At 40.0% G+C, this 27,428-nt stretch overlaps 1 protein-coding gene across 2 annotated transcripts; it reads right to left on the bottom strand.

Annotated features, from left to right (window-relative positions):
- Nucleotides 1-6,274: 6,274 nt before the first annotated feature.
- Nucleotides 6,275-18,802, bottom strand: myoz2a (myozenin 2a). Of its 2 annotated transcripts, XM_084107467.1 has the most exons (6): nt 18,640-18,802; nt 17,194-17,280; nt 14,445-14,611; nt 14,200-14,314; nt 8,961-9,144; nt 6,275-7,733 (listed from the first exon to the last, which is right to left on the bottom strand). In XM_084107467.1, exons 2-6 carry the CDS (start codon nt 17,273-17,275, stop codon nt 7,487-7,489), a joined length of 795 nt encoding a protein of 264 aa, XP_083963593.1. In that variant the 5' UTR covers nt 17,276-17,280; nt 18,640-18,802; the 3' UTR covers nt 6,275-7,486. The 2 variants fall into 2 exon arrangements, with proteins under 2 accessions (XP_083963593.1, XP_083963594.1); XM_084107468.1 differs by lacking the exon at nt 17,194-17,280 and having other exon boundaries at nt 6,281-7,733; nt 18,640-18,774.
- Nucleotides 18,803-27,428: the final 8,626 nt, after the last annotated feature.

Here is a 27,428-nt window from a genome sequence, read left to right as displayed (position 1 = left end):
GTGCACCCGCATATGTCGTTTTCATTAATACTCACCTTTCTACCATGTCCCGGGAACCTGCTCTTGACCTTTTAGTTATTTTTTGTTACGCCCAATTCAGTTTTAGATCAACAGTGCACTGGCGCTACCTTCTTATGTTATTTGACCACCTGGTGTGACTAATGTCAAGACTGCAGGCCAGTTATTAGTAGCCATTAGTTCAGGAGGTTAATTGAATGTTTATATCTAAAAACAGCAACAGAACATGCAGCATGTGATGTTGGTTTGTTAATGTGAATTAAATTTCATCCACTAAACAGGATATTTATTCCTCAGAGAAGAGTGGCACAGAGAAGATTAGACAAAATTAAGCAATAAAAATAAATAAATATCTGGTAGCAAATATAAGAATGGTTTATTGCTGTCCTTCATCTTTTGATACTTGTATATCTGCAGTATACATCTGTATACTGTGCACATTTTTGTAGAATACCTAGTTCCTCTTCAGTCGGTCACGTCGGGACTGGTGAATAGGAATCTTGCTAGAGAGGCCAATCTACTTTGGCCTTGTTTACACTGTCAGTGAAATGTGACCCAATTCCGATTTTTTGCTCATATGTGACACAGATCAGATATGTTCTATGACAGTGTAAACAAGAAAAAAACGCATGCATTCAGATATTTCGAGATCGGTTTCAGGCCTCATTTACGTGTGGAAATAAATCAGATATGTGCCAATGCGACTGTCATGTAAACAGGTAGATCGGATTTTCTGAGGCATTAGGCAACGTCTCCACGGTTTAATGACGAGTAAAACCCTGATGCGCTTCTGCAAAGGGACGGATGGCCAGACGAAACATTGTGTCGCCGGAGGAGAGGAATGTGGACAAACGTTGACACAACATATCAAAGGTCGGCTTGCTAATCCTAAAATTTCGGACCCACTGCTTCTCGTTAAAATAAAACAAATTTATTTTATTTGTTTACACAACAGCTCTGACAAAAAATATGATAATAAAAGGTTTTGGGTTGAACACCAAATTACAGAAACATTATTAGCCTATGTGAAAGTGAATAAAGTTATGTTACGTGTGTAGTGTTACGTACGTCTTTACACATACTAAAGTAACGCGACGGCAATTGATGCCTTAACACGACCAGAATGTGCTAAGCGTTAACGCGGACAAACAGTGCGTGTTGACGCGGTCAAATCTCACGCGTTTCGTTTAAAGACTATTGGCCCGATTCGCCTTCCATAAATATGCTAATGTTTCATCTAGACGTCACAACGAAACAGCTTATGACTCGTTTGAAAAAAGATTAATTTCATTGACTCAGAGTTGACTCTTACTTTTGAAAGACAATGGGCCCTATCTTGCACCCAGCGCAATTGACTTTGTACACTGACGCATGTATCATTCCTATTTTGCACCCGCGCAAAGCGCGCTTTTCCCTCCACAGAAGCACGTCGCTAAACTAGGGAATGAACTTGCGCTCCCTGGGCGGTTCAGCGCAAAAAAGGAGGCGTGTTCCGGCGCAAACGTTCCTTCATGCTATTTTGCAGGTTTAGAAAACAATTGCGCCACTAACCAGGAAAAAATAGTTTAAAGTCAGTGGCGCGTTGCGCATGTTATTCATATACTATTTTAAGGGCGCATGCTTGGCCATAATCAATGTAGCGAGTGCACAACGCGCATACACTTTGATTCTCTCATCTTCACAGAAGCAGCAGTTTTCATTTTTGCAAATCATACATTATTATGATAGATAGATAGATAGATAGATAGATAGATAGATAGATAGATAGACAATTTATTATAAAAGCATACATCTAGCTTACACATTTACCCAAATTATCATACGCCTTTTTAACCGAAGTTAATTTGGGTGTGTTTCTCCATCCCCAACGTCCCTGACGAGAGCGTTGCTCTCCTTGGATGTGAACCGCTCCTGGCGCGCGTCTGGCAAATCCGCCGTTATAATAGGAATCCGCTTTAGAACAAAGCGCGCCTGCTCTTAAAGGGAATGTGAGATGACGCTCTGATTGGTTTATTTCACGTTACGCCCAAACCACACCTATGAATAATGAAGCTACTTCAGACCAACCCATTTTAGATTTGCGCCTGGCGCAAGAGTCATTTATCCCGCTGGGAAAATAGCAACAGCGCCAAGACCCGCCCACAAAGTTACTTGCGCTTTGCGCTTTGACACTTGCGTTTCAGATCGTTAAAATAGGGCCCAATAACTTTATATACGGTGCACTTTCAGATTTAAAACTTTGCAGGATGTTTTCATTCTTTTAGAGCTATGTTACACACTACATGAAAGGCCATTTTCAAAAATCCATGATAGGGGCACTTTAATAATTTTAAGGCAATGGGTTTCCTCACTATTTTAAGTTAAGTCAGCTGATCACTTTTTACTGTGTACTTTTACTGCATTTGCTGTTTGAAGACTTGAAGACTGAATAGCTGTGCCCAAAGTTAGTAAGTTAAGAGGAAGTAGTCCACTTGTGTAGTTTTAGATCTGACATTAGGGAGGTGGCTCTCGCTGCTCTGGCTAGATGTTGATCAAAGAACAACTGGAACTGGAAACGCCCAACTGTTCTTTACACCATACTGAGTTCAGTGATTTATAGCTTGCCAGCCAAAAAAAAAAAAAAACCCATGGTGCAAACAGGTGCATTTAAAATATATTTATTTTCACAGGTTTAATATGTTAAAAAAGATAAAAGAGAGTTCCGCCAAACCCTTGATAAACAATTTCAAAAGAAACTCGGGGTTACAGTTCCTTGAGGGTTAGTAGGAATTCAAAGAAGCCTGTCAGAGGGGGACGACTCGAGTCTTTCCAACAGCAATCAAACAGACAGTGTTTAGGAATACAGCCATGTCCACTGCGAATGGGATATTGGGTATTTTCTATCTTAGCAATTATTTTGGCAAGTCTGCTGCATAATTTGATCACAGCATGTTTCTAAAAAACTGTGCCCACTCTAAAAAAAAAAACCCCACCTTAATATTATATATTATTAAAATTCCCAAAATATATATTTTACTTAAAAAGTGCTTATTTTTATGACCTGCTTTCTTGAATGGTGCCATTATTTTTATGACAATTATGAAAATTATTACTACAAAAAGTCCTGCACTAGTATTTCATTACAGTAATGAGAATGCCATTTTACTAGCATTACGGAAATGTGAATGAGCTCATTTTTAACATTACGGTATTGACAATAAGATTTAAATTTATATTTTTTAACACAATTTTTATTATTGGAATCATTATGGAAATGAGTTCTGGAAAAAAATCCTAATGGTCCTAAATTGCCTTTATTTATTTTTTTGTTGGTCCTTGGGTGGTTTGTTGGGTGACAATTAAATTGTCATAATTCATAATTAAAGCTGCAGTCCGTAGGTTTTCCTCTTTGTCGCCATCTCTGTTTGAAATCTGCAATTGCAGTCATTCGCGGAGTTATCAACTTTACGTGGGTTGTGCCTCGGCACAGCACGGCGCTGAAGAATCCAATGTTTTGAGGAGAATGTGAGGCTGTCAGTCGCCGCGCCGGTGTGGATACTGTCATTCGCAATCGCAGATTCTACTTTTTTGGAAGTATGACCAACATAAGAATTTTCACCGGAAAATGTATTCAGAACAAGTAACTAACATCTACTTTTGTTCTGTCCAACTAAGGGAAAAAAAGCATTGCAGTAAATCGCGCTGATTAAATCTAACAATCGCTTATCATATCACGTCAAACCGTGCAAATTATACCTTGTTCTTAAATTGTTAATGTTAACAACATCAGCATTGCGTGACTACACTGTAAAAAATTCTGCTGTGATTTTACAGTAAATTACTGGCTACTAATTGCATTACTTTCACAGTAATTTACAGTAAGAAATTTAATGTAAATTATAGTAAAAGCTTACCATTTTGAATCGAGCTAAAGCAAGCAGATAGTTTTGAACTCTGGCTGGTTATGTACTTGCTCAAAAAATTATTTTGGATAATTTTTAACCCAAAAAAGTTACGGTCTGCAGCTTAAAAAAAAGTTTGTTTTTGTACTTTCACATTGTACAAATTTATACAAAAGTGCCACCTCGTAAAAAATAATTACGTTATACCATGAGATCAGGTTGGCCACCATGCACATCTTTAACCCACAGCACTGCTTTAGCATTTATGTAGACTGTGTAGAGGTAAGCATGTGTGTTGACCATACAGTAGACTCACAGTGTATCATTTATTATCAAGTTAGATCATCTGAATCTGCAATCTACACAACAAAGACACAAAGGCAAGCAACTGAACATCAGCATGTTTTGTTCTGACTCAGGCTGAGGCTAATTGGTTGGCTTTTCTCCAGCAGCTTCTGTTTGCCGACACACTCAGTTAGCTATAAGGACTTTACTCAATGTTATGCTGCGGTCAAGGATTTCAACTGCCCAGTGTCTTAAGTATTAAGCAGATATGACAAGGCATAGTCCTGTGCATCCCATTGTCCTGGCTTTCTAAAAGAAAGACAACAACTTTACTTTCATTTGTAATACTACATCCTGTAATATTGGTCACTGATTCTTCTACACTCTTAGAAGAAAAGGTTCTAAATATTTCTGTCAGACGCTTCATATATACTGTAGAATATTATAGGGGTTCCCATCATGAGATAATTTTATGAATATAGTTTAAATTAATTCATGTTTTTTAAATTCATTTTTAATTTTAATCAAACAGCTCGTAAACATACTTCATCATTAGAACATTTTTAAATAACCCGTTAAACATAAAAGTATTATGCAATAATTTAACACATTTCTCTTTGTATAGAAACTTTTTTGGCAGAAATGGTTCTTTAAAGGTACACCACGGTGGCCCTCTAGCAGTTAAACAACAAAACTGCATGCATTTTGCGGAAGAACATTGTTTTGGTTGTGCTTCGGCTCTGCGTGACTATATGGTTATCATACTGCTCATAAAACATTCACTACTAGGCTTAAGAGATATAACCAGTTTAGATCTCAAGCTTACTAACGGAAGACGTTACTGTAGATTTACCCATTAATAAACACGGCACTTCCTTGAAAATAAATTTCAGCACATCGCTACAATAACCATAATGAAATGAACCCTTCACAGTAGATATATGAACTCTGTTACAGAGCTATAGCTACATATGGAAATTAATCTGTTCGATAAAATGCCTAATAAATCATCTCTGAATCACTTTTACAACATTTCACATCCCTCAGTTCTCACCATCTCCGAAAAGCCAAGCCAATGTTGATTCTTGTTTTATTACAAGCTCTGTCACGTTCTCTCTTTCCCAGCAGATTCAGCGTTTGTTTTAAATAGGAGATTCCCCGGAGGTTTGAGATTTTACATATTTTCAATTTACGTAGCCTAGGCACAGGCGAGTGACACATGTACACAATTTCCCGCAAAACCCATCCCACTAGTTCTAAAATATTAACATTTATAATAGGCCTACCATAGTGAATCAGGGTAAGACAAAAACATTGGAAGAAGGATTAATGATGTATTAACTCATTATTTAAATTTAGTTAATTTTGAACAAAAAAGTTACATAGTATACTTTAAAAATTAAGTCAAGAACCCTAGGGTTCTATATAGAACCACACTGAACCTTTTTTTCAAAAGTGTACATGTTCTTAGCAGATGCTTTCTCACCAAATAGAAATTCTGTACCACACTGACATCAAAAACCTTTGTGAAACAAACATAACTATAATTTTCAGGTTTTAAACAGCTAAGTAGATCATCTGTTATGCATAATGTACATAATAAACCACTTCCCTCCCTAGCACCGCACAAATCGGTTTCTACGATCAATTATTCAAAAATATTTGACTGCAGAAGGTCCTCGAGAGCATTGTATGTGATGAAAAATGTCAAAGCTGCTTCTTATTCACCTCGTTTTCCCTTTTATGCCATTGCATCTCTTTTATGCAAAGCACGGACCCAGCTGAGTGTAAACGGGCTGAAGTTGAGCTGTGATGGACATGTGCTGTGCCCATCAGCGGCTGTCTGATCGAATGCAAGAGACAGCAGCCTTACAAAAGGCAAGAGACTCATCGCTCATCTCGGCTGCGTCAGGAAAACAGATTCAATTTGTCAGCCCTGGAGACTCTAACCTTGGTAGTGAAAAAAAACGACACAAGCAGTGCAGTCCGTACAGTAGTCATGCACTACTGGATTCTAATTTACTACTAGTGCATGCTGTGTTAATGCCAAAAAGCTACTTTTGAAAATTGTTTAAAAGGAAACACAAGTTCATTGAATGCTTTATTTATTCAATAATTTAAACAAATGTTGATAAATACATATTTACAGGTCTATATGGGCAGATTGGCAAGCCCTTCTAGTCTTTACATTAGCTTAGTGAAATGGTATAGATCAACATTAGGAGATATTTCCAATAATCCATCAGAAATCAGTCACTGCATGCCATATAATAGCCTTACTTCAGTGTCTTACGTTTTCAGTATGCTACATTTACTTTTTGTTTACATACATTCCAGGTGTTTTACACTTCCACCATATAGTTTGGAATAATTAAGATTTTTTAAGGTTTTTGAAAGAATTCTCTTCTGATCACCAAGGCTGCATTTATTTGATCCAAGTATTATTACAATTAAAAATAACTGTTTTCTATTATAATATATTATGTATAAATATAAAATGTAATTAATTCCTGTGATGCAAAGCAGAATTTTCGTTCATTTGTTAACATTGTCAGGGTCTGAATTAGGCTTGAAATGGTTTGAAATGGTTTGAAATTGACACCATCCTTATATTTTTTACACTAGAGAAGAACACGCGGTTATGAAGGGGCGGGACATTTCCAGAACATGCGCTAAGCGGTGCCAATCACAACACACTGGGCCAGCTAACCAATCACAGCACGTGTCATGTTTTGAAAGGAGGGGCTTCATCGTAAATGACGCGTTCAACCAGACTAGGGAGAGAGGGGCTGTAATAATGCAAAATATGTGAAAAATAATGCAAGCAAATCAAGCATGAAAACATATTCTAGTACACCCCAAAAACAAAAGGGCATAATAGGACCCCTTTAATTTCTTCATCTTTTTATAGTCTTAATTACTTGCCACAAACTTTGGAATGGTAGTATATCATGCTTTCCACAAAAAAAAAAAAAAGAAGAAAGAAAACAACTGTTTTCGGGATTAATAACAATAAGAAATGTTTCTTGAGCAGAAAATCAGCATGTTAGAATGATTTCTGAAGGATCATGTGACATTGAACACTGGAGTAATGATGCTGAAAATTCAGCTTTGCATCACAGGAATAAATTACATTTTACAATATATAAAAATAGAAAAAACTATTACTGTTTTGTTGGTGGGCACCTTGGTGGGCATAAGAGACTTCTTTCAAAAACATTTATAAAGATTAATCATTTTTCCAAACTTTTTACGGGTAGTGTGCCAGTGATAATGAAGTTCACAAAAAACAAGGATAATGCTCAGAGGTCATCTGACTCTGGGATAAATGTGGAAGACATAGATGATATGGGCTCAAGGGAGATGCTGGGAAGTATCAGAGGAGCACTGTCAGCAACCCAGCCTGAGGCGGTTCTGTTGAAGGTGGGCCGTTGGACCCCGGCAGGTGCTCTGGCCATGGGACTTGGAATGGCGTGGCCGGGTTCCACATCAAGAGGTTTAACAGGGACTTTGGGTGCCTTGCCGAAGCCTCCAAATGGAATAGCCACCCTTTATAGAGGAGTGACAGTTAATGAAAGCTTTATGGTTTTGTAAGACAACACAACAGAAACTATCTTACAGCAAAAAGTGTAGCATATACTGTACAAACCCTGCAACATTTTAGATCATTTTACCCACTTCATCAGATTATCTTGCTGACTGGCTCTAATTCAGAGACTGCTGGATGGCATCTTTCCGCTCATTAAACATGTTCAGGCAGGTTTCCAACATATATACTTAAAAGTCAACATAGCACAGCATTTGTAAACCATTTTATTTTTGTAATTTGACATATTTACATATGCGAGAGAATATTCAAGAGAAAAATGGCCCATTAGTATTTTATCCACTGGGAATTGATTTGATTGTGAAAATTAGGCATTATACTAGAAAGGACCAGTGCAATAAGCTGAGCATGTTCTGTAGTAATGTTATTGGTAACTAAGGATACGTTTGCACGACAACGATGTAGTAAAAACGGAAACGTTTTCCACCCGCGAAAATGACTAAAAACGCTGTATTATGCTGACAGGCCAGTAGGTAGCGATGTCACTTTGTAAAGAAACACTACGCGCCTATAGGAACTGACGTCATTAGAGAACGAAGTCAACGAACGTCATTCCAGAGCTGAAGCAAATTTTCAAATTTTTATTAAAAATTACCACGACAAATAAATTTCTTTCTTCTTTGTATTACTTGCACAGCAATGTGCACTAACAAAGTAAATAGGGTCAATTTTGATTTCATGACGACTTTAAGACTAATTTTTTTAATAACTCAAATAAAGCTGAAATAATATAAAATACAAATATTAGCTAAAAACGTAACTTTATTAATGCAAATTATAAATAATTAATTGGCAACGAACTGATATAAAATAAGTTTAAGTAACGTACAAAAATAACAAAAACTGAAATGTAGGCTAGATAAATTAAAAAAGAATAAGAAATGACAAGCACATAAAAAATACTAAAACTGAAAATGAAATTAAAATTAAAAATAAAAATAAAAGTTAATTCAAAACATTAATAAGTAGCCTACTATAAAAGTATATAAATAATAGTAATATAACACTTGTTTAGCATTCCATTATTTTTTATATATATATATATATATATATATATATATATATTTTATGTGCATGAATGAAACACAGTTAGTCCAAAAATTTTAATTAAGAAACTACATTTTGTATGGTTATTTAGATTTCTTACAGGTTTTGAGTATAGCACAAACCTGTTAAAGCTCTTGTATTGAGGTATCTCATGTCTGGTTTCAGGTTCAGGCATGCGGGCGACCAGCGTTTCGGCCAGAGAGGGGTCACTGATGAGGGCCTGCTCCCAGGGGGACTGGTAGGATCTGGGCATTGCTGTACAGTTGAACTTCTCTGCGGGAACATCCTTCAAGGGACCACCATAGCCTGTTGAAAGCATAGGGGGACAAAAGCTTTATTTAACCCCAAGGAATAAACATTTACAAGACATGCTGAATAACAAAAAAATGCTGGTAAAGAAAAACACAGAAACACTTTACTTAAAGCCCTTATGTACAGTATAATGCATAATAAAATGAGTTTTTTTAATGCATTTTTTTACATTTTTAATGCATTAATTATGCCTTATAATGCATATATGATCTCATGAATAATTGTAACCATAGTTATTATAGCACTTATCTATTCATTGAACACAGCTTTAGAAAATATAATGCATTGAAATGCATGACAAACAACCAATTTCAGATGTAACAAGGAATCTGCAAATATAATGCACTTTAACTTTGGTTACAATTATTTATGAAAATATATTATGCATATTAACATACATTATGAATACCTTTACAATGCATTATACATGTAGGCTTTAAGCAAAGTGTTACCAAAAACACAGTTAGGGATTAAAAGACTGACATCTGAAAAAAACAACAAGAAGTGCTCAAGTGAAAAAAAAAGTGGCAGATCAGGACAAAGCACATAATCAGAAAATGAAAAATGAGCATTTAAAAGAGAGAACAGAGAAATGTAGAGCTCTCTAATTGAATTGTTACTGGTAAGAATAAGTGAATATAAGTGAATCACCCCCTCAGTTTACTAAGCTTAGGCTTCGTTCACACTGCGAGCCATAGTGCTCAATTCCGATGAATTGCTCAGATCAGATCCGAAGTAAACCCAGAGAACATTTAAGTAAGCGATTACGAGTTTATTTATAGTGTGATCTGCCATGGAAGCCAGCGAATTTATGTGCAGGCAATGGAAGAAAACAAAAAGAGAGATTTAAATTAAGTTTTTTAAACATTTTTGATACGAGCCCTGCCCTCGTATTTTTGCTTGTTTGAGCTGTCACTGTTGCGCTAGAAGCTACTTATAATACTTATGAGTTCTGACACATCACTGTCCTTCACTGACTACCTTTCTCTACTGTCTTGATAACTTTGGGTATGTAAAATCTTTGAAGTGACTCCCATGAGCACACGATTGTGACGAATGTTGCTCTAGACTAGAGTGACGAAATGTAATATACCGTACTAAGAAAGAGCAACCTCTGTGTCACGTTCGGTGTGGCTTTATAACACTCATGGCACAGGAGATTCAAGGGAACACTCTTTAATAACTCAGAAGAACATACAGGAGAAAAACAAAAGCTACTATACTAAACATTTATGTGACCAAAGATGAACTGAGGGCCCTCATCCTTCACTCGGGTCATTTTGACCCGAAGCTCATTTTTAAATTATTATTATTTTTTTTAATTGAGTGTTCATCAGAGTAGTCCACGACCCTAGGACTTTTGTCGCACTTGAACCACAAATGCAAAAAAAAAAAAAAAAACTTGACTAGATTCGAGGAGTTTTGTGGTTGAAATATAAAAAAGTAACGAATCCTTCTCCGCGGGTCAATTTGACCCCCTTACAAATGAATGGAATGCGAGGAATGCTTCAGTACACATAGAAAAACCTAAAAATGCTCAAAATTCTAACTAAAAATGCTAAAACTTTACCCCCAAAAAAGAGATTTTATAATGTCCACATGTGTATCTGAATGCAAACTGAAAGGACTGACTTTAGGACCCAGCGGAACAGCTCATTTGCTCCATAGAGCTATAAGGCCATCTAGTGGCAAGAGTCATGAAATATCATGTTATATAATTTTATTTCCACAAGAGGTCGGCAAAGACACCAAATGTAAGATATTTTGAACTGAATTAAAAGGGTTATGCATGAAATTGTGTACTAGTAATTTAAAGTAAAAAAAAAAAATGCATTCAAAAATAGATAAAATATTTTCAAAATGAAATAAAGCTTTATGGACAAAAAAATAAGTGTAATTTTAGGGCTTCGAGTTTTTTTGACCCGCGAGGGAAAGATTTGTTACAAAGCGCAAGGGAAGGATGAGGGTTACATACACAGGGAGAGTAATCAACATAGAACAGGTGCCGGAACTAATTAACAACCAAACTAACAATAACTTGGAACTCAGGAAAAACACAGGAAACACAGTGAAAACGGAACCAAAACAGAACATGACAGAATATACATGTTTACACTCTGAGCAATAAAACATTAGAGTCTTGAAAGAGATTAAATCAAGACAATAAAGAGATCGCCCATGTTTCTCACTGTTCATTCTCATTTTGGACCCCTTCTCTCAGAACTTTCTCATGTCTCAGTTGTGTCTACTTTTATTTCTCCTAAGGAATTTTAGAAGAAACATCTGAGACACTGTTGATACTAAACTGAGAGATAAGAATCACAATGGCTTAGGAAAACCAACCACTGATCAATAAATATTTCCTATGGGTACACCTAATACTCCTTTTATTTTATTAATATTATATTATATGCAAGTACAGTTTTTTTTTTAAGTTTTAAGATTTGAAGTACACTACAAGTGCACATTCAATACAATTAAGTCCAATTCTTTTTCACAAGGGAAGTTAAAAAGGGAAAATTGCTTCAGGGTTTAGCTCTTTAGGTTATTGTTATTCTGTATGGACAGCTAGCACACTGTTAGCTCCTGCTAAGGGTATTGTTAGCTTCTACAGTGATATATTACTGTCTGGTCATCATTTAATCTACAGTAAAAGGCTTCACAAGGTTCTAAAACATGCTGTGGAGGGATGGAGGGGGACCCTTCAAAAAGAGTATATCTCAAATCGCTGTTCACTGGCAGGGCCAGCAAGCCCAAAACAGCAGTTATGTAATGTGGGTGTTCTGTCACATATCACCCGCCTCATGTGGACAATCTCCTTCCTGAGTTTATTGGCTTCAAGGAAATAAAATGCATATTTCAGTGCTGAGGGTCTGGGCAGTTCAACGCGCCTCAGAGAAATGAAAATACAGCAGGGGGGATTCGTTTTTAGACACTGTTTTCATGGGGCAGTGCTCCGACACATCAAGATGCTGATGAGCTATGAAACATTTCTCATTAGGAGGCAATTTATGCTTGCTGACTAGTGGAGCACAGGAAAAAGGAATTCGCTCAAAAATGTCAAAAGATGGTGTTAGTGAAAAATATTTGAGACTTAATTCCTTTCTTTGTAATGCATTTACAGGTAACCGCCCAAAATATGTCAAATCAAAGTTTAGTTTTCAGATTTGTAAGCATATTGCGTAGTTGTGCTTGGTGACAATTGTTTGATTTTTGACATCGTAATGAAACATGGCAAATTGTGCAGACATAATTTTTGGTCATACAAAGAGATTATGAACACATGCAAAAAAAAAAAAAAAGAGAGAACCAATGAAATATTAATAACTCATTATGCTGTAGTCAATGTTTTTTTTTTCATGTGAGCTTTTTGTTTTTCTACGAATTTAGTTTTTGCATAGTAAAAACACCTGTAACCATAGTTTGCCTTTTTTGCCAAATAATTTTGTCAGATAAATATTGTTCTATATAAAATATAAATATATATTTCCCCCTCCGGATATCACTTTTAAATGCATAGCGTGAAACCAGTGGCTACTCTCTCTCTCTCTCTCACAGTGAGACTTTGTCTGATATTAATCTTGTTTATTTATAATCAAAAATTCTTCTGCTGGTCTTCGTATCATCCCCTCCCCATCTTAATGAAGCCTCAAAGACACTAAAATAGCAGGACGTACGGTAAATGTGCGCTCATCCACCAATCTACAGTAAGAAGGGTGGCCAAGCCTTAAGGCTATATCAGGGAGTTATAAGGATAGGATCTGTTTAAGATGTTATCATGGACAGCTGCGTCTCTGTGCCACTGCTTAAAGGATACAGGAAACACTTAACAAGCTTCCTGTTAGGACACTACGGCCACTGTTCACACAGGAATTACATGCTCAAGATGTAAATGATGGAGTGTGCAGCATGTACTGTGTATTAAATACATCACAGAAACGGTACATTAATAATCAAAGTTTAGATTCATTGTCACGTGTAGGCTCTTTTGGTTTTGGTTTCTCTGTGTTCTGTTCCTAGTGATGATTATTATGTAATTATGACAGGTTTTTATTTGTAGCACCCTCTATTGGCAGATTTTGACTTTATTTGGTGTGCATCTTCAGAATATCCTGTTGTCTATAGCTGAATCCGAAATCGCCCCTAAACCATCACTCATTCACTATTCCCTATTAGTCCACTAATACGGTTCACTTGAAGGAGCGGATGAAAACGAGTGAGTGAATTCGGACAGCTGTTGAGCGTGCATCGGATGTACAATCGTTAATGCAGTGCAATGTGGGATTGAAAGAGTGCACTCAATAACGTCCACTATGGTTCCGGACACCACTACAAATGGCTATCCAGGTTGGATATAAACTTTGCTGGACAGTGGGTCTCCAGGACTGCGTTCCAGTCCAAAATTGTCATGCCCTTCACTCGCTAACTTCCCTCCGTCTCGTTCACTCGGATGTACGTCATTGCTACTGGCGGAAACTGCAATGGGCTGAATTGGAACGTCCTAAGCCCTTGATCACTTGTAATCAGCTATTGAGTTGATTTATTATTTACATTTTTTTTCCTTTAAGAATTTGTTTAATGCAGCATCCAAATGTTTATAGGTGTGTTTGGGTTGTTTTAAATTAAAAAAAGTATAATTAATATATCATAGAGTTGTCTGTTGTGGTGGTGATTAGACGAGATATGTGGTGACGTCACAATCGTACTGCATTGTGGGACATATAGGTGCCAGAAGTGTACATTTGAAGTAGACTCGCTCCCTCGGTCAAAATCGAGGGAACGAGGGTCTGTCCATATAAACTTCCCTCGTCCACTTCACGAAGTGGAACGCACTTCAAAATGGCGGCAGGGATTCCCCCGAGGGGAAGTGCTTAGGGAAGTTCGCAAGTGCATGTCTAAAAGTGGACTGGAACGCAGCCCAGGAGCAGGGTTGAAGATGTCTGCTTTAGGGCAGAAAATTAACAATTGGCAAAAACAGCATAAGTACAATGCGGTTCCTGCACCTTTGGTCCCTGGACCCCTAAAAAAAAGAAATTGCTGTGGACTAACCTGGGGCAATAGTCTCAGGGTTGAGTGTATTGTGTGCCTGGTCAACTCCAAGACAATTTTCATGACTTAAAATGTTTGTCATTTCAGCACTTGGACCCAGAGAAATGGCATCAAGCTGAGAAAAGAAAAACGGAATGGTCACTACAATGAGAATTTGTGGTTATTTGAATTGTATATAACCACACACAGACCTTCTGTGCTTTTGGACCACGGACTCTGTGTTCTATGTAACAAATGACACTTACGCTGTGCTGTGTGTTGGCTTCATTCTGAATACTTTCAAAGGTGTATTTCTCTGAGCGCTTCTGACGCATCTTAAAGAGACGGGAGCCCCTGTTTGATGCTAAGGAAAGTTCCTCCAACATGATTTCCTTTGGTGCGCTAACTTTCCTTCCTAGATCCATCTCTGCTTCTGTGGAAAAGTGTAAAAACTAAGTAAGTTTACAATATATACGTCAACACAATTTCATTTTAAAAATAGGCAGTATTGGCCTAATGGTTAGAAAGTCAGACTGGTAACCCGAAGGTTGTGGGATCGATTCTCAATACCGCCAGGAAATGACTGAGGTGCCCTTGAGCAAGGCACCAAACCCCCAATCGCTCCCCGGGTGCAACAGCAAAATGGCTGCCACACTGTGTGTGTGACCACGTTTGCAGTGTGTCTGTTCACTACTCTCTACTCCTAATGTGTGTGAACTAACTTGGATGGGTTAAATGCAGAGGACAAATACAGAGTATGGGTTACCCTACCTGACCATCACATGTATTTTAAATGAAGTAATCAGTTGTGCAGCCATAAGCCCTATTCGGACGGGATTAGTTTTACAATGGTAATGTAATTTTACCACAGGACGTCTGTAATAATAATGGCCAATTCGCACAGGATAAGAAATCTCAGTAAAACTAGCAGATGTGTGAGGGGTAACTCGATTTACGCACCTCCGTCACCTCCCTGTCGTCATGTGTGTATTACGTTGCTTTCTGATATCACGTGTGCAAACACAGCCTATATTTATATACATAAAACAGTTTGGTCCGGTCGAACAATGTATTAATTAAATTCAGATTGGATTATGTTGGTAATTGGCACTTACCTTACGCTAAAAGAAGTTTCTCTAAAAAGTGCTTTCGACCTTCTTTTTGATATGAAAGGTATGTGGAAAAAACTTGAATTTTGCCACAGAACGCAACTGAAGGCTTTTTCAAACGCCTTCATACATGAAAAACCACAGAAAACTACTTTTAAACAGGAAATGACTGAATATTTACGTACATATTTACAGCGGGTCTATTCGCACGGGAGTATTACCTGAGGTAATTTTTCCGGACCTTTTTACAGAAGGTAAAAGTCGCCGTAATCTTTACTGACATTGTCCGTAATGATTACTGAGATGGTCTGGTAATAATTACTTTACCCCACCTCTCCATGTTAAACTAATCCCGTCCTAATAGGGCTATACATTCTCAACCAGGGCTGTCAAAATCAGGGCCCGTTTACACGACACAATTTTTAAATAAAAACAGAAAACTTTTTATGCGTTTTGGCCGTTTTTAGTACATTGTTGTTGTGAAAACGTACCCTCACTTCCTAGAGGGCCACAGCCCTGCAGAGTTTGGCTTCAACCTTAATCAAATGCACCTCATCCAGCTAATCAAGTCCTTCAGGCATGTTTGGAAACTACAGGTATGCGTATTGAAGCAGGGTTGGAACTAAACTCTGTAGGACCGTGGACCTCCAGGAACTGAGTTTGACACCCCTGTCTAAACTGTGATGCTGCAGTGTTCCTGATAACTGATCAACAATTCAATTTAGTTGTCAGTTGCCTTTAGCAGAGGCCCAGATTGAGTTATTGAAGGCTGTAATGCAGGTCACTCGGGGGCTCTTACAGGCATATCAAAGGATGAAAATTTATCCTACTGGTATGTTCTTACAGCTGTCAAGCATCATCTTGCCGTCAGCCACTGGCCGATCAGTTGTCCGCTCCCCGAAATAGAGTTTCAAACAGACAACTACAAAAGGATTAGTTGCTCTCGGTAGTTATACATCTCTACGGATTAGTATTTTTAGCTGTCCAGGGTGTGGTTAATCTAATCACTATACAAATGTGATTACACAAATCTTAACAAGTATTTTAATGTAACATAGTGACATGATGTGAAGGCTGAGTATGGGAATCCATTCTCAGAATATGTCCTCAGCACTTAACCCATCCAAGTTAGTGCAAACACATTAGAAGCAGCGAGTAGTGAACACACACACACACACACACACACACACACACACACACACACACACACACACACACACACACACACACACACACACACACACACACACACACACACACACACACACACACACACAACGTTTACTTAGCTATCTAAATGGGGACATTGTATAGACATAATTGTTTTTATACTGTACAAACTGTATATTCTATCCCCTAACTCTAACCCTACCCCTAAACCCACCCATCACACAAAACTTTCAGTTTTGCATTAGCTTGTTTGGGTTTACAGTATGTTTATATTACTAGGTTTATATTACTGTAACTTGAAAGCCTTTAAAAAAAAGAAAATCAAGTCCTAAATTATTTTATTCAGTGAGGATGCAACAATTAAAAGTGCAAGTAATTACTTTTAGTATGTTATAAAATATTTTTATTTTAAATAAATGCTGTTCTTTTGAACTTTCTATTTACCAAAGAACCATGAATAAAAGTATCACAGTTTCCACAAAGATATATTAGTGTTGCATCACAGGAATAATTTACATTTAAAATGTGTTCAAATAAGTGCAGCTTTAATAAGCACAATAGATTTTCTAAATACATTTTAGCATGTATATATACGTGTGTGTGTGTGTGTGTGTGTGTGTGTGTGTGTGTGTGTGTATGTATGTATGTATGTATGTATATATATATATATATATATATACACACACTATACTATACCACACACACACAGAGGTTAGTAATAAATCAATGGTAGTACCATCAGTGGCATGGATCTCTCTACAAATAGCAGCCGCCTGCATTTTCCTCTCCTGTGTTGACATCAGAGTATGCTGAGACATGCTGTCTGTGGAAAACAAAGTTAGGGAATGTGAATCTACAACATTTTGCCCCTTGCAATCTCAAACATTTTCAACCACAACAAACAAACAAACAAACACATAATGACATTCATAGTCCAGTGGGTGACATTTATTACACCTGCTGAACGGCTGACACTAGCACATCCCTTTAAATAACCCAGAGCAACTAAACATGACGTCTGAGCGAAGGCATTGCTCCCTGTGTAGTTCTGCAGGGGACTGTGAATCGATATGCCTGATATAGACCCAACTCGACAGAACATTGCACCCAAAGGTTGTGATGTCACACCATGCGGGATTACCAGGGGAAAGGTGGTAGTTTGTGTCCACATCCATTATTGTGCTGTTACATGCTATTCGCTAACCATGTTACTGTAATGTCTGATGGAAAGCTTCTCTAACATGGCTGAATTTGTGTTGTTAACGTTGACTAAAACTATTAAAAAATAATTTATTTGAATAATTGAAACAAAAAGCTGATATAAAATTAGATTAAAAACTTAAACGAAAATTTGAATTGTTGCCATGTACATACCATGTACCATACTAAAGAATGGTACTATGGTTCATGCCTAAAACATATGTAAAAAAGAAAATGCAATATTTTGAAATGATGTGTATATTGTATGTGCACAAGTGTACTTTTAATCTTAAAATTATATTTAAAAAAATGTACTTGCAGATAATATAATTATGACATAAAAGGTCACTTAAAGAGAGTACACTAAGTGCATTTTAAGTCATTATGTTTTAACTATCTTTAAAAGTACACTTATTTTGATTGGTTGACTAACGTACTAAAGCACATGTAATGTACTTGATTATAATTTGAACTGTAGTTTTTGTTTATTATTACGTTTAAAGTTAATACATTTTAATTGCAATTGCAAATATAGGCCTATGTACATATAAAAAAAAAAATAAACAGAAAGTGTACTTCTTTTTCACAAGGGACCATGCAATATCCCCCCCCCCCCCCCCCCCCCCCCCCCCCCACTAGGTAGAGTATACTGCACCTTGACCTTAGTATTTAGTCTAAGGCATTTTAGTTCATTCTCTCAATGTTTTATTTGCTAAATACACAAACTACATCAATGTAAAACCAACAGCATGCACATATCATAAATGACCAGAATAATCAGTTCAGGCTAATGCAGTTCAGCCCCATATGCAGTCTATAAGGGCCAGTGACGACTGCGACCTTACCGTACTGCTTTGAGACATATAATATATCATTATATGTTGATGATGGCAGTCAGAAAAGTTGCCAGAACTTTTTAACACACTGTACACACAACCCACACATCCCTGCTGCATAAGCACCTGAGGCAGGGGCTCCTTACCTGCGATGTGCCAGGTTGTGTCAGTATCCTTTAACAGAGGTAAGTGGGGTCAGTCTGGATCACTGCAACCTGTGCTTGTTCCCACTCTGACCAGGACTGAGGGACTCTGGTGGAGCGGACTACAGGGGAGAGGGGTGTCAGAGGGAGGGCCAGCTGTTAGTCTGTCCGTTTGAACTAGCACGCGGTTATTAATAGAGCTGATCACACACAAACAGACATACGTTAACACTTTTGAGTGTAATGGACACAGCAGGTGTCTGCTCAGGTTATGACTTCACTGTGTTTGTACAGTTCATTCATTAGCGGGACATTCTTGAGTTTCAGTTCCAAGTTTTGGTTAACATGGTCAATGGCCTAGTTTCTATGATTTGGAGCAAAGATTAAAAACACCCGTAGCAGATTCATAACAACACATTTTATAGAATTTAATAGGTATCATTTATTTTAAGGTGACGTATACATTACTGCATGTACTTAGTAATAACAGTAAATTATGCATAATTACAAGTAACTAAACCAAAACAGTAACTCTATGGTAAGTACATGTAGTTAATTAATATTACTCAGTATTTATTTGAGTAAGTACAATGTACTGTAACTACATCTTAAAATAAAGCGTAACCATTTAATACTCCATATTTTGTTAGTAAAATTAGATTTGTTATATATATATATATATATATATATGTATATATGTATATGTATATATATATGTAGTTACAGTTCATATAATGTTATACAGTAAATACCCTTGTGAAAAAATCTTAAACTTAAGTATACTTTCAAAAGAGTACTTATTATGGAAATAATAATGTTTTCAGGCACTTAAGTGCATTATAATTGCAATTAAATAAAAATGCATTACAATTTATATTAAATACAGTTAGCATTTAACAACTTTATATGTTATTTCATAAATTCTTATTTCATAAATACTTCTAATGTCTTTATAATGTGTACTGCCGAATTTATAAACATTTATGGTAAACTAAAATGCACTTTATTATATTTTCTATTGAAACTTGTATGTAATATTTTTATTTCACATAATGATGAAGCTTTCAATTTAGTACAATTAAAACTTATTAACTTCACATGTAATATTGAATAGCACACTACAGTTTATATTATAATCAAGCATATGTTAATCAACACATAAAAATGAGTGTACTTTAAAGCACAACGAAAGATTATTAAAACATGATGCAAAATGCACTTTAAAGTAAAACTTGTAAGTTGACATTACAAAGTGCACTAAGAAACTGTCAGGTTTGCACAAACGAAGCAGACAAGATGGTAAGTTTGATATTTTAATAGCAGAATGGATCAGACACAGCGTGAAAGGTGAGTAAACAGGAAGTAGATAATCGTATGAAGCTTAACTGAATGATAACCAAGTCTCTCTCTCTCTCTTGCAGATGCAGATGATGACGATACTCTGAAGACGGACTGAAGACAGGCTGATGAAGATCGGAACCAACGGTAAGTATGCAGGTAAGTGATGTAGAGAGTCTGTGTGTCATGAATAGACGAGATCAGACCATGGCTGAATGGTGAATGCAGGTAGATATAGGTGGGTGATGATGGGATCCAGGTGACGGTGATTAGTAATCCGGTGATAATGTACGGGTGAATGACTGAGTAGGCGGAGAGAGGGAACAAGTAGGAGGAGATGGTGATGTAATCCTGACAGTACCCCCCCGTCCCGAGGCGGCTCTTGACGTCTGGGAAGAAGAGGGATGCTGCCGGCGGCGACGTCGACCACGACCCCTGGGAGCTGGACGGTCAGGATGGTCGATATGGAACTGGGAGAGTAGAGCGGGATCTAGGATATCACAAAGTACCCAGGACCGCTCTTCTGGTCCGTAATCCTCCCAGTCCACCAGGTACTCCAGACGGGGACCTCGCGGCCGGGAGTCCATGATGGATCGGACTCTATAGATGGGCTCTTCTTCCACAGGAACGGGAGGAGGAGGTACGTCATCCGAGGTGGAATCTGTGGGAACAGGAGAGACCGGGTCAATGAAGGGTTTGAGGAGAGAGACATGGAAAGAAGGAGAGATCCGGTACTGAGGTGGAAGGTTAAGCCTGTAGGTTACTTCGTTCAACTGCCTCTGGATGGTGAATGGTCCAATGAATCGAGGACTCAGCTTACGGCAAGGCAGGCGGAGGCGAATGTCCCGCGTCGATAACCACACCTTCTGACCAGGTTGATATTGAGGGGAATTGGCTCGCCGACAGTCCGCTTGATCCTTGTGCCTCCGCACTGCCTGTTGTAGATGCACATGAGCTGAGTCCCATACCCCCTCGCTCTGATGGAACCAGAAGTCGACAGCTGGAACCTCCGAGGGCTCACCCGACCAAGGGAAGAGTGGTGGTTGGTATCCGAGAATGCACTGAAAGGGGGTGAGCCCGGTGGTACTCTGTGTGAGGGAATTCTGGGCGTATTCTTCCCAGGGGAGGTATCGGCTCCAGCTGTCTTGGTACTGGTGGCAATAGGTCCGCAGGTAACATCCAATCTCCTGAATCTTCCGCTCAGTCTGGCCGTTGGTCTGTGGATGGTATCCTGAAGATAAACTGACAGTGACCCCGAGAAGCTTGAAGGCGGCGTGCCACACCCGGGAGATAAATTGGGGTCCCCTGTCCGAGACAATGTCTTCGGGAATGCCGAAATTTCTGAATACATGATGAAATAGTGCTTCTGCCGTTTCTAATGCCGTGGGAAGACCAGGTAAGGGTATCAGTTTGCAACCCTTGGAAAATCTATCCACCACGACGAGAACACAGGTAAATCCCTCAGATCTAGGAAGGTCGGTCATGAAATCTACTCCGATGTGAGACCAAGGACGTCTGGGTAGAGGTAGTGGGACGAGTTTACCCTCAGGGAGCTTTCTGGGAGTGTTGGTGATGCCACAGACTGAGCAGCCGCGGACGAACCTGGAAACATCTTCGGAGATGGACGGCCACCAGTACCGTTGACTGAGAAGCGAGAGGGTACGCTTGCTACCTGGATGTCCAGAGCCCGGAACAGTGTGAGCTGAGTCCAGAAGGGGAGTGCGGAGATGTTGAGGCATGAACGTACGCCCTTCTGGACCTCCCAGCGGAGCAGGTTGGCGAGTGTTTTCCTGAGAAATCTGCTGGTCGATGTCCCAAAGAATAGGACTGAGGATCACGGCTGGAGGGAGGATGGGTTCAGAACTGAGATCCTCAGAAGATGAATGATGGAGTCGAGAAAGTGCGTCTGCCTTGCAATTCTTACTTCCTGGTTGGTAAGTAACAACGAAGTCGAATCGAGTGAAGAAGAGTGCCCAGCGGGCCTGGCGAGGATTCAATCTTTTTGCCTCCCGTAGATATTCCAAGCGACGAAGATCTGTAATTACTTCGAACTGATGATTTGCTCCCTCCAGCCAATGCCTCCACTCTTCCAGTGCAAGTTTTATGGCCAACAGTTCCCGGTTGCCAGTGTCATAGTTTCGCTCTGCCGGGGTCAGCTTCTTGGAAAAGGCACATGGATGGAATCTGGGAGGCTCACCCTGCCACTGTGACAGCACTGCTCCAACCCCGGAGGAAGAGGCATCCACCTCAACGACAAATGGAAGATCTGGGTTGGGATGAACGAGGATTGGAGCAGTCGTGAAGGCTTCTTTGAGGCGATGGAAAGCCTGGAGGGCATTGGGAGTCAAGGACATAGACTTGGGCTGGCCTTTTAATGAAGAGGTGAGAGGAGCACTGATGAGACTGTAGTTCTTGATGAATCTTCTGTAGAAATTGGCAAAACCGAGGAATCTTTGGAGTTCTTTGATAGATGTGGGTAATGGCCAGTCTTGAATTGTCTCCACCTTCCTCTGGTCCATCTGGATACCGTGCTGGTCAATGATGTAACCCAGAAATTGAACAGAGGTGTTATGGAACTCACACTTCTCCAGTTTCAGGTACAGCTGGTGTTCTCTCAGTTTCTCTAGTACTTGGATGACATGACGATGGTGCTCCGCAAGTGAAAATGAGTAGATGAGAATATCGTCAATGTAGACAATCACAAAATGTTTGAGGTACTCTCAGAACACTTCGTTCATGTACCCCTGGAAGACCGCTGGAGCGTTAGACAGCCCGAAGGGCATAACCTGATATTCATAGTGGCCAGAGGGGGTAACGAACGCCGTCTTCCACTCCTCTCCATTCCTTATACGGATCAAGTTGTAAGCGATCCGAAGGTCCAGTTTGGAAAATATACGAGCCCCACGGACCTGTTCCAAGGCAGCTGGGACCAGAGGAAGGGGATAGCTGTATTTGACGGTTTGAGAGTTGAGATGGCGGTAATCGATGCACGGCCTCAAGCCTCCGTCCTTCTTACCCACAAAGAAGAAACTTGAAGCGGCAGGGGAGGTTGATGTGCGGATGAACTGTTGTTGCAATGCCTCCTCCACATACTCCTCCATGGCCTTCTGCTCCGGGATGGACAGAGGATAAACACGGCCTTTTGGTAGAGTGGCTCCAGGTAGCAAGTCGATAGCGCACTCCCATGGCCGATGAGGTGGTAATTTGGTTGCCAGCTTCTTGCTGAACACATCCTGGAACGCCTGGTACTCCACTGGAATCTCCACTTGATGATGTACTTCAGGGCTTTCAACCGAGGTTGAACAGACAGGAATTTTGGACCTTTTATTTGACGTCGATGATGATGAGGAAGAGGTCTTCTTGATGGAAGATAGACAGGACAGATGACAGGTCTCTCCCCAGCGCAGGATTTCGCCAGATTTCCAGTGGAGTGTTGGCTGATGTTGGACCAACCAGGGACGTCCCAAGATGAGCTCAGCGGTGGACTCCTCCAGCACCATAAAATAGATTTCTTCTGAATGCAGACAGCCAACACGCAGCGTCAGAGTGGGTGAATAGTGACGAATTCGACTTCGACCCAGCGGTTTTCCCTGGATAGTATGTACCTGGAGGTCTTGAGTGCTGCGACGTTTGCGGATGTTCAATTTTTGGAGAAGCTGGGTGGAAATGAAGTTCCCCGCTGAACCGGAGTCGATGAGGGCTTGCGCTGAGACACAAATACTGGAGGTTAGAAGATACACAGTGGTGCGGTTTAAGGCTTCGATTTTGGGTGAGACTTGAATGGTGCTTACTGCTGGGCGAGGAGGTCGAACAGGACAAGTACTGAGAAGAAGTTTATCAGATGCACAATAGAGACAGAGATTATGGAGGATTCGACGCTGATGCTCCGAAGCTGGAAGGTGGAAGGTGGGAGGAGCCGATCTCCATAGGCTCTGGTGCTGGAGGAGCGATTGATGGAACCGTGGGCGGAGGACATACAGTGGGCACCGGAGAATCACAGGCTGACAGTCTTTGTGAAACTCGAATGGTTTTCTGAATTAATTTCTCAATTCCCAGGCTGTCGTCGTAAACCACCATCAACTGGCGAATATTAGGATTTAACCCGTGACGAAAAGCTGTGATCAGCGCTGCCTCATTCCAACCACTGGATGCCGCTAAGGTGCGGAATTGTAAGGTATAAGTACTCACGGAGGATTGTCCTTGACGAAGGTTGTAAAGTTGATCATGCACTGAAAGGTTGGTGGCCCCTTGACCGAAGACTTCTTTAAAGTGTTGAATGAAGCCGGTGAGGGATTTGATGACATCAGAATTCGAATTCCACAATGATTGAATCTTCAATTTCCTTGTTCGAATATTTCGCCATGTGCGCTCAAAGGACTCTGGAGGAGGAGGGGACCATGGTAGACGGCGGTCAGCAGAAAGGCAAGCCTTCACCGCTGGTCCCGAAACGGAGGAGAGGAAGGAAGAACCCCTCCGTGACTGTTCCGGTGGTCCCAGTTCCGGTGGTCCCGAGTCCAGTGGTCCCCGTCCTGGTGGTCCCGAAACGGAGGAGAAGGAAGACTTCCTCCATGCCTGTTCCGGTGGTCCCGAGTCCGGTGGTCCCAGTTCCGGTGATCCCGAGTCCGGTGGTCCCAGTCTCGGAGGTCCCCGTGCAGTCTGAGGTAGACAGAGCAGCTGAGACTCTGTTGAATTACTTTGAAAGACTATACAAGATCCTAGAGTTTCCCAGAACTGTTCACGTCACGTCTGCTGAGCCTGTGTCTCCGGACAGGATGGCCGCCGCTGAGCCTGTGTCTTCGGACAAGATGGCCGCTGCCGAGCCGGATCCAGTGTCTGCGGACAAGATGGTTGCCACCGAGCCTGTTCACGTCACGTCTGCCGAGCCGGTGGTGCCAGTTCCAGTGCCTGAGCCGTTGGTGGCAGTTCCAGTGCCTGAGCCTGAGCCGGTGGTGCCAGTTCCAGTGCCCGAGCCGGTGGTGCCAGTTCCAGTGCCCGAGCCGGTGATGCCAGTTCCAGTGCCTGAGCCGTTGGTGCCAGTTCCAGTTCCTGAGCCTGAGCCGGTGGTGCCAGTTCCAGTGCCTGAGCCGGTGGTGCCAGTTCCAGTGCCTGAGCCTGAGCCGGTGGTGCCAGTTCCAGTGCCTGAGCCGGTGGTGTCTGTTCCAGTTCCTGAGCCGGTATCTGTCCCTGTGCCGTGGCCGCCCGAGGGGTCTGAGCCGCCCTGGTTTTCTGCCAGGAGTCCGTACCGTCCCTCCCTCCCCTTTCTGTGTATTTGTTTTGATCTGTTTATTTTGTCTGATCTTTGGTCTTGTACGTTTGTTCTTGTCTTGTTTGGTGTCCCTCCTTGGGAACGCCAGGTGGCGTTCCTTTGAGGGGGGGTAGTGTCACAGTTCTGTCACCCTTGTTCTGGGTTTTCTCTTGGTTTGTGACAGAGCTGTGACACTCCCGGTTTGTCATGTGTTTGTGTTGTTTGGTCTGTTGTGAGCACATGGCTGTCATGTTATTTCCTTGTGCCATGTGCTCTCCTGTCTATTGTCTAGCCCCTCCCATCTTGTTATCTGATTATTGGTTAATTTGTTCCACCTGCCCTTCTCGTTACCCTCCTTTGTTTGTTCCCCTATTTAGCCTCCCTGTGTTTGTAGTCCTGTGCTGGTTCGTTTGCTTGTTCCTGGTGTTTCCTTCCCGTTTTGCAATCTGAGTTTTTGAGTTTGTACCTTGTCTGCCGGTTAATAAATTTCCTCTGCATTTGAATCCTCGTCTCACATTCATCCATCCCATGACAATAACTGGTATGGCCGACGCTGACTGTAGTTTACATGTTTCCTCCAGTGTATATCCTAAATAGCAGATTAATTGCAGAACTATTTTGAACACGGTTCAGTCTTCAATGTCAGCTGCCACATAGTTTGGTTGTATGACAAGTACAAGCTCGGGAGTCGAGCCAGGCCTCCCAAGACATTATATAACTAGACAGCAACTTGTTACAGACTATTGGGCTGAAAGCGACTCTCCCTAAGGCTATGCAGCAAACTTTTTCCCTCCAAAAAACTCCACAAAGATTTAAAAAAACAACTATATGCAGAGAGATTTCTACACATGTTACTTTAATAGAAGTGCAAGCATGGTTTTATGTCAGTCACATACAAAAAGTGGAGCTGTAGAGAGTAAATCACACAAGCTACTTAATACTGAGCTATACTTGGGCAAAACAGTATAAAGCGAGCTGCTTGCTCCACTCTGTGTCAGATGATGCACTTGACAATTCAACAAATATCCAAACATATTTTTGTATCTTGACAAAAACAGGTCAAATTTTAGCTTTCTGATATCCTTCTCATAGAAACATTCAGTCATTGAATAAAGAAATACAAGCATGAACAACTCAGTACAAATGAGTATTGTGTATTTTTAAGTGGATTGAGAGCATGCATTGTCACATATGAGAACCCACAGACATTCACAGCAAAATACATTTAAGGAATGATCATTAAATTAGTTTTTTTCTTCTTCCATTTATCAGCAAATAGTAGTGAATTTGTTTAAGTGAATCTGAGTCTGGGGCAACAGGGCATGTGGTAAAGGGTCAGACCGGGTCACTGAAGAGTGATTTAATCTTTTCTAGTGAAGCTTATGTAACAAGACTTACTAATTCAACAGTTTCTGCCTAATAGCTTTGTAGCACAGTCACAAACAAAATGATTTTCTTTCTTTCTCTAATTTTATGACTATGATTCTAGCTGTCATCACAACTGAAGCATCCTATTACTGAATTATTTTAATGCAGTAATTTAAAAAGTGCGACTAATTAAATACGGACAGTGCTGAATGTGTCTCACGCTAGCATTTACATATTATGAAGACTTATTATGTTTTATTTCTTTAGCATGTATCATTATCATGCATGTATCACTTTAATCCATTCATTAGTTCAAAACTTGTGAAAAAGAAGTGAACTTTTGTGAACTGAATGTGCACATTTAGTGTGTTTTAAATCTTAAAAGTATATTTTTAAAAAACTGTAAACTGTAAAATGAAAATTAGCCCATGATTTACTCACCCTCAAGCCATCCTATGTGTATATGACTTTGATGAATACAATCGGAGTTACATTAAAAAATGTTCTGGCTCTTCCGAGCTTTATAATGGCAGTGGATTGAAACCATCAGGTTGAAGCTCGAAAAAGTGCGTCCATCCATCATAAACGAACTTCACACGGCTCCAGGCGGTTAATAAAGCCCTTCTGAAGCAAAGCGATGAGTTTGTGTAAGAAAAATATTCATATTTAACACGTTACAAAGTAAAATTCTAGCTTCCAGCCAAACGCAGTCTACTTACGCCTAATGCGCAATTTACGCAACTTGTGACGTCGGAAGTAGCGTAGTGCGTCAATGGCGTAGCGTAAATATCAGCACTACGTCGCATTACTCGCATTAACCCCCGAAAAGTTCGTGTGAAGT

Source organism: Abramis brama (assembly GCF_963993115.1).
Source record: "Abramis brama genome assembly, chromosome: 3".
Taxonomy (NCBI): Eukaryota; Metazoa; Chordata; class Actinopteri; order Cypriniformes; family Leuciscidae; genus Abramis; species Abramis brama.
This window is presented reverse-complemented; position numbering and strand designations above follow the sequence as displayed.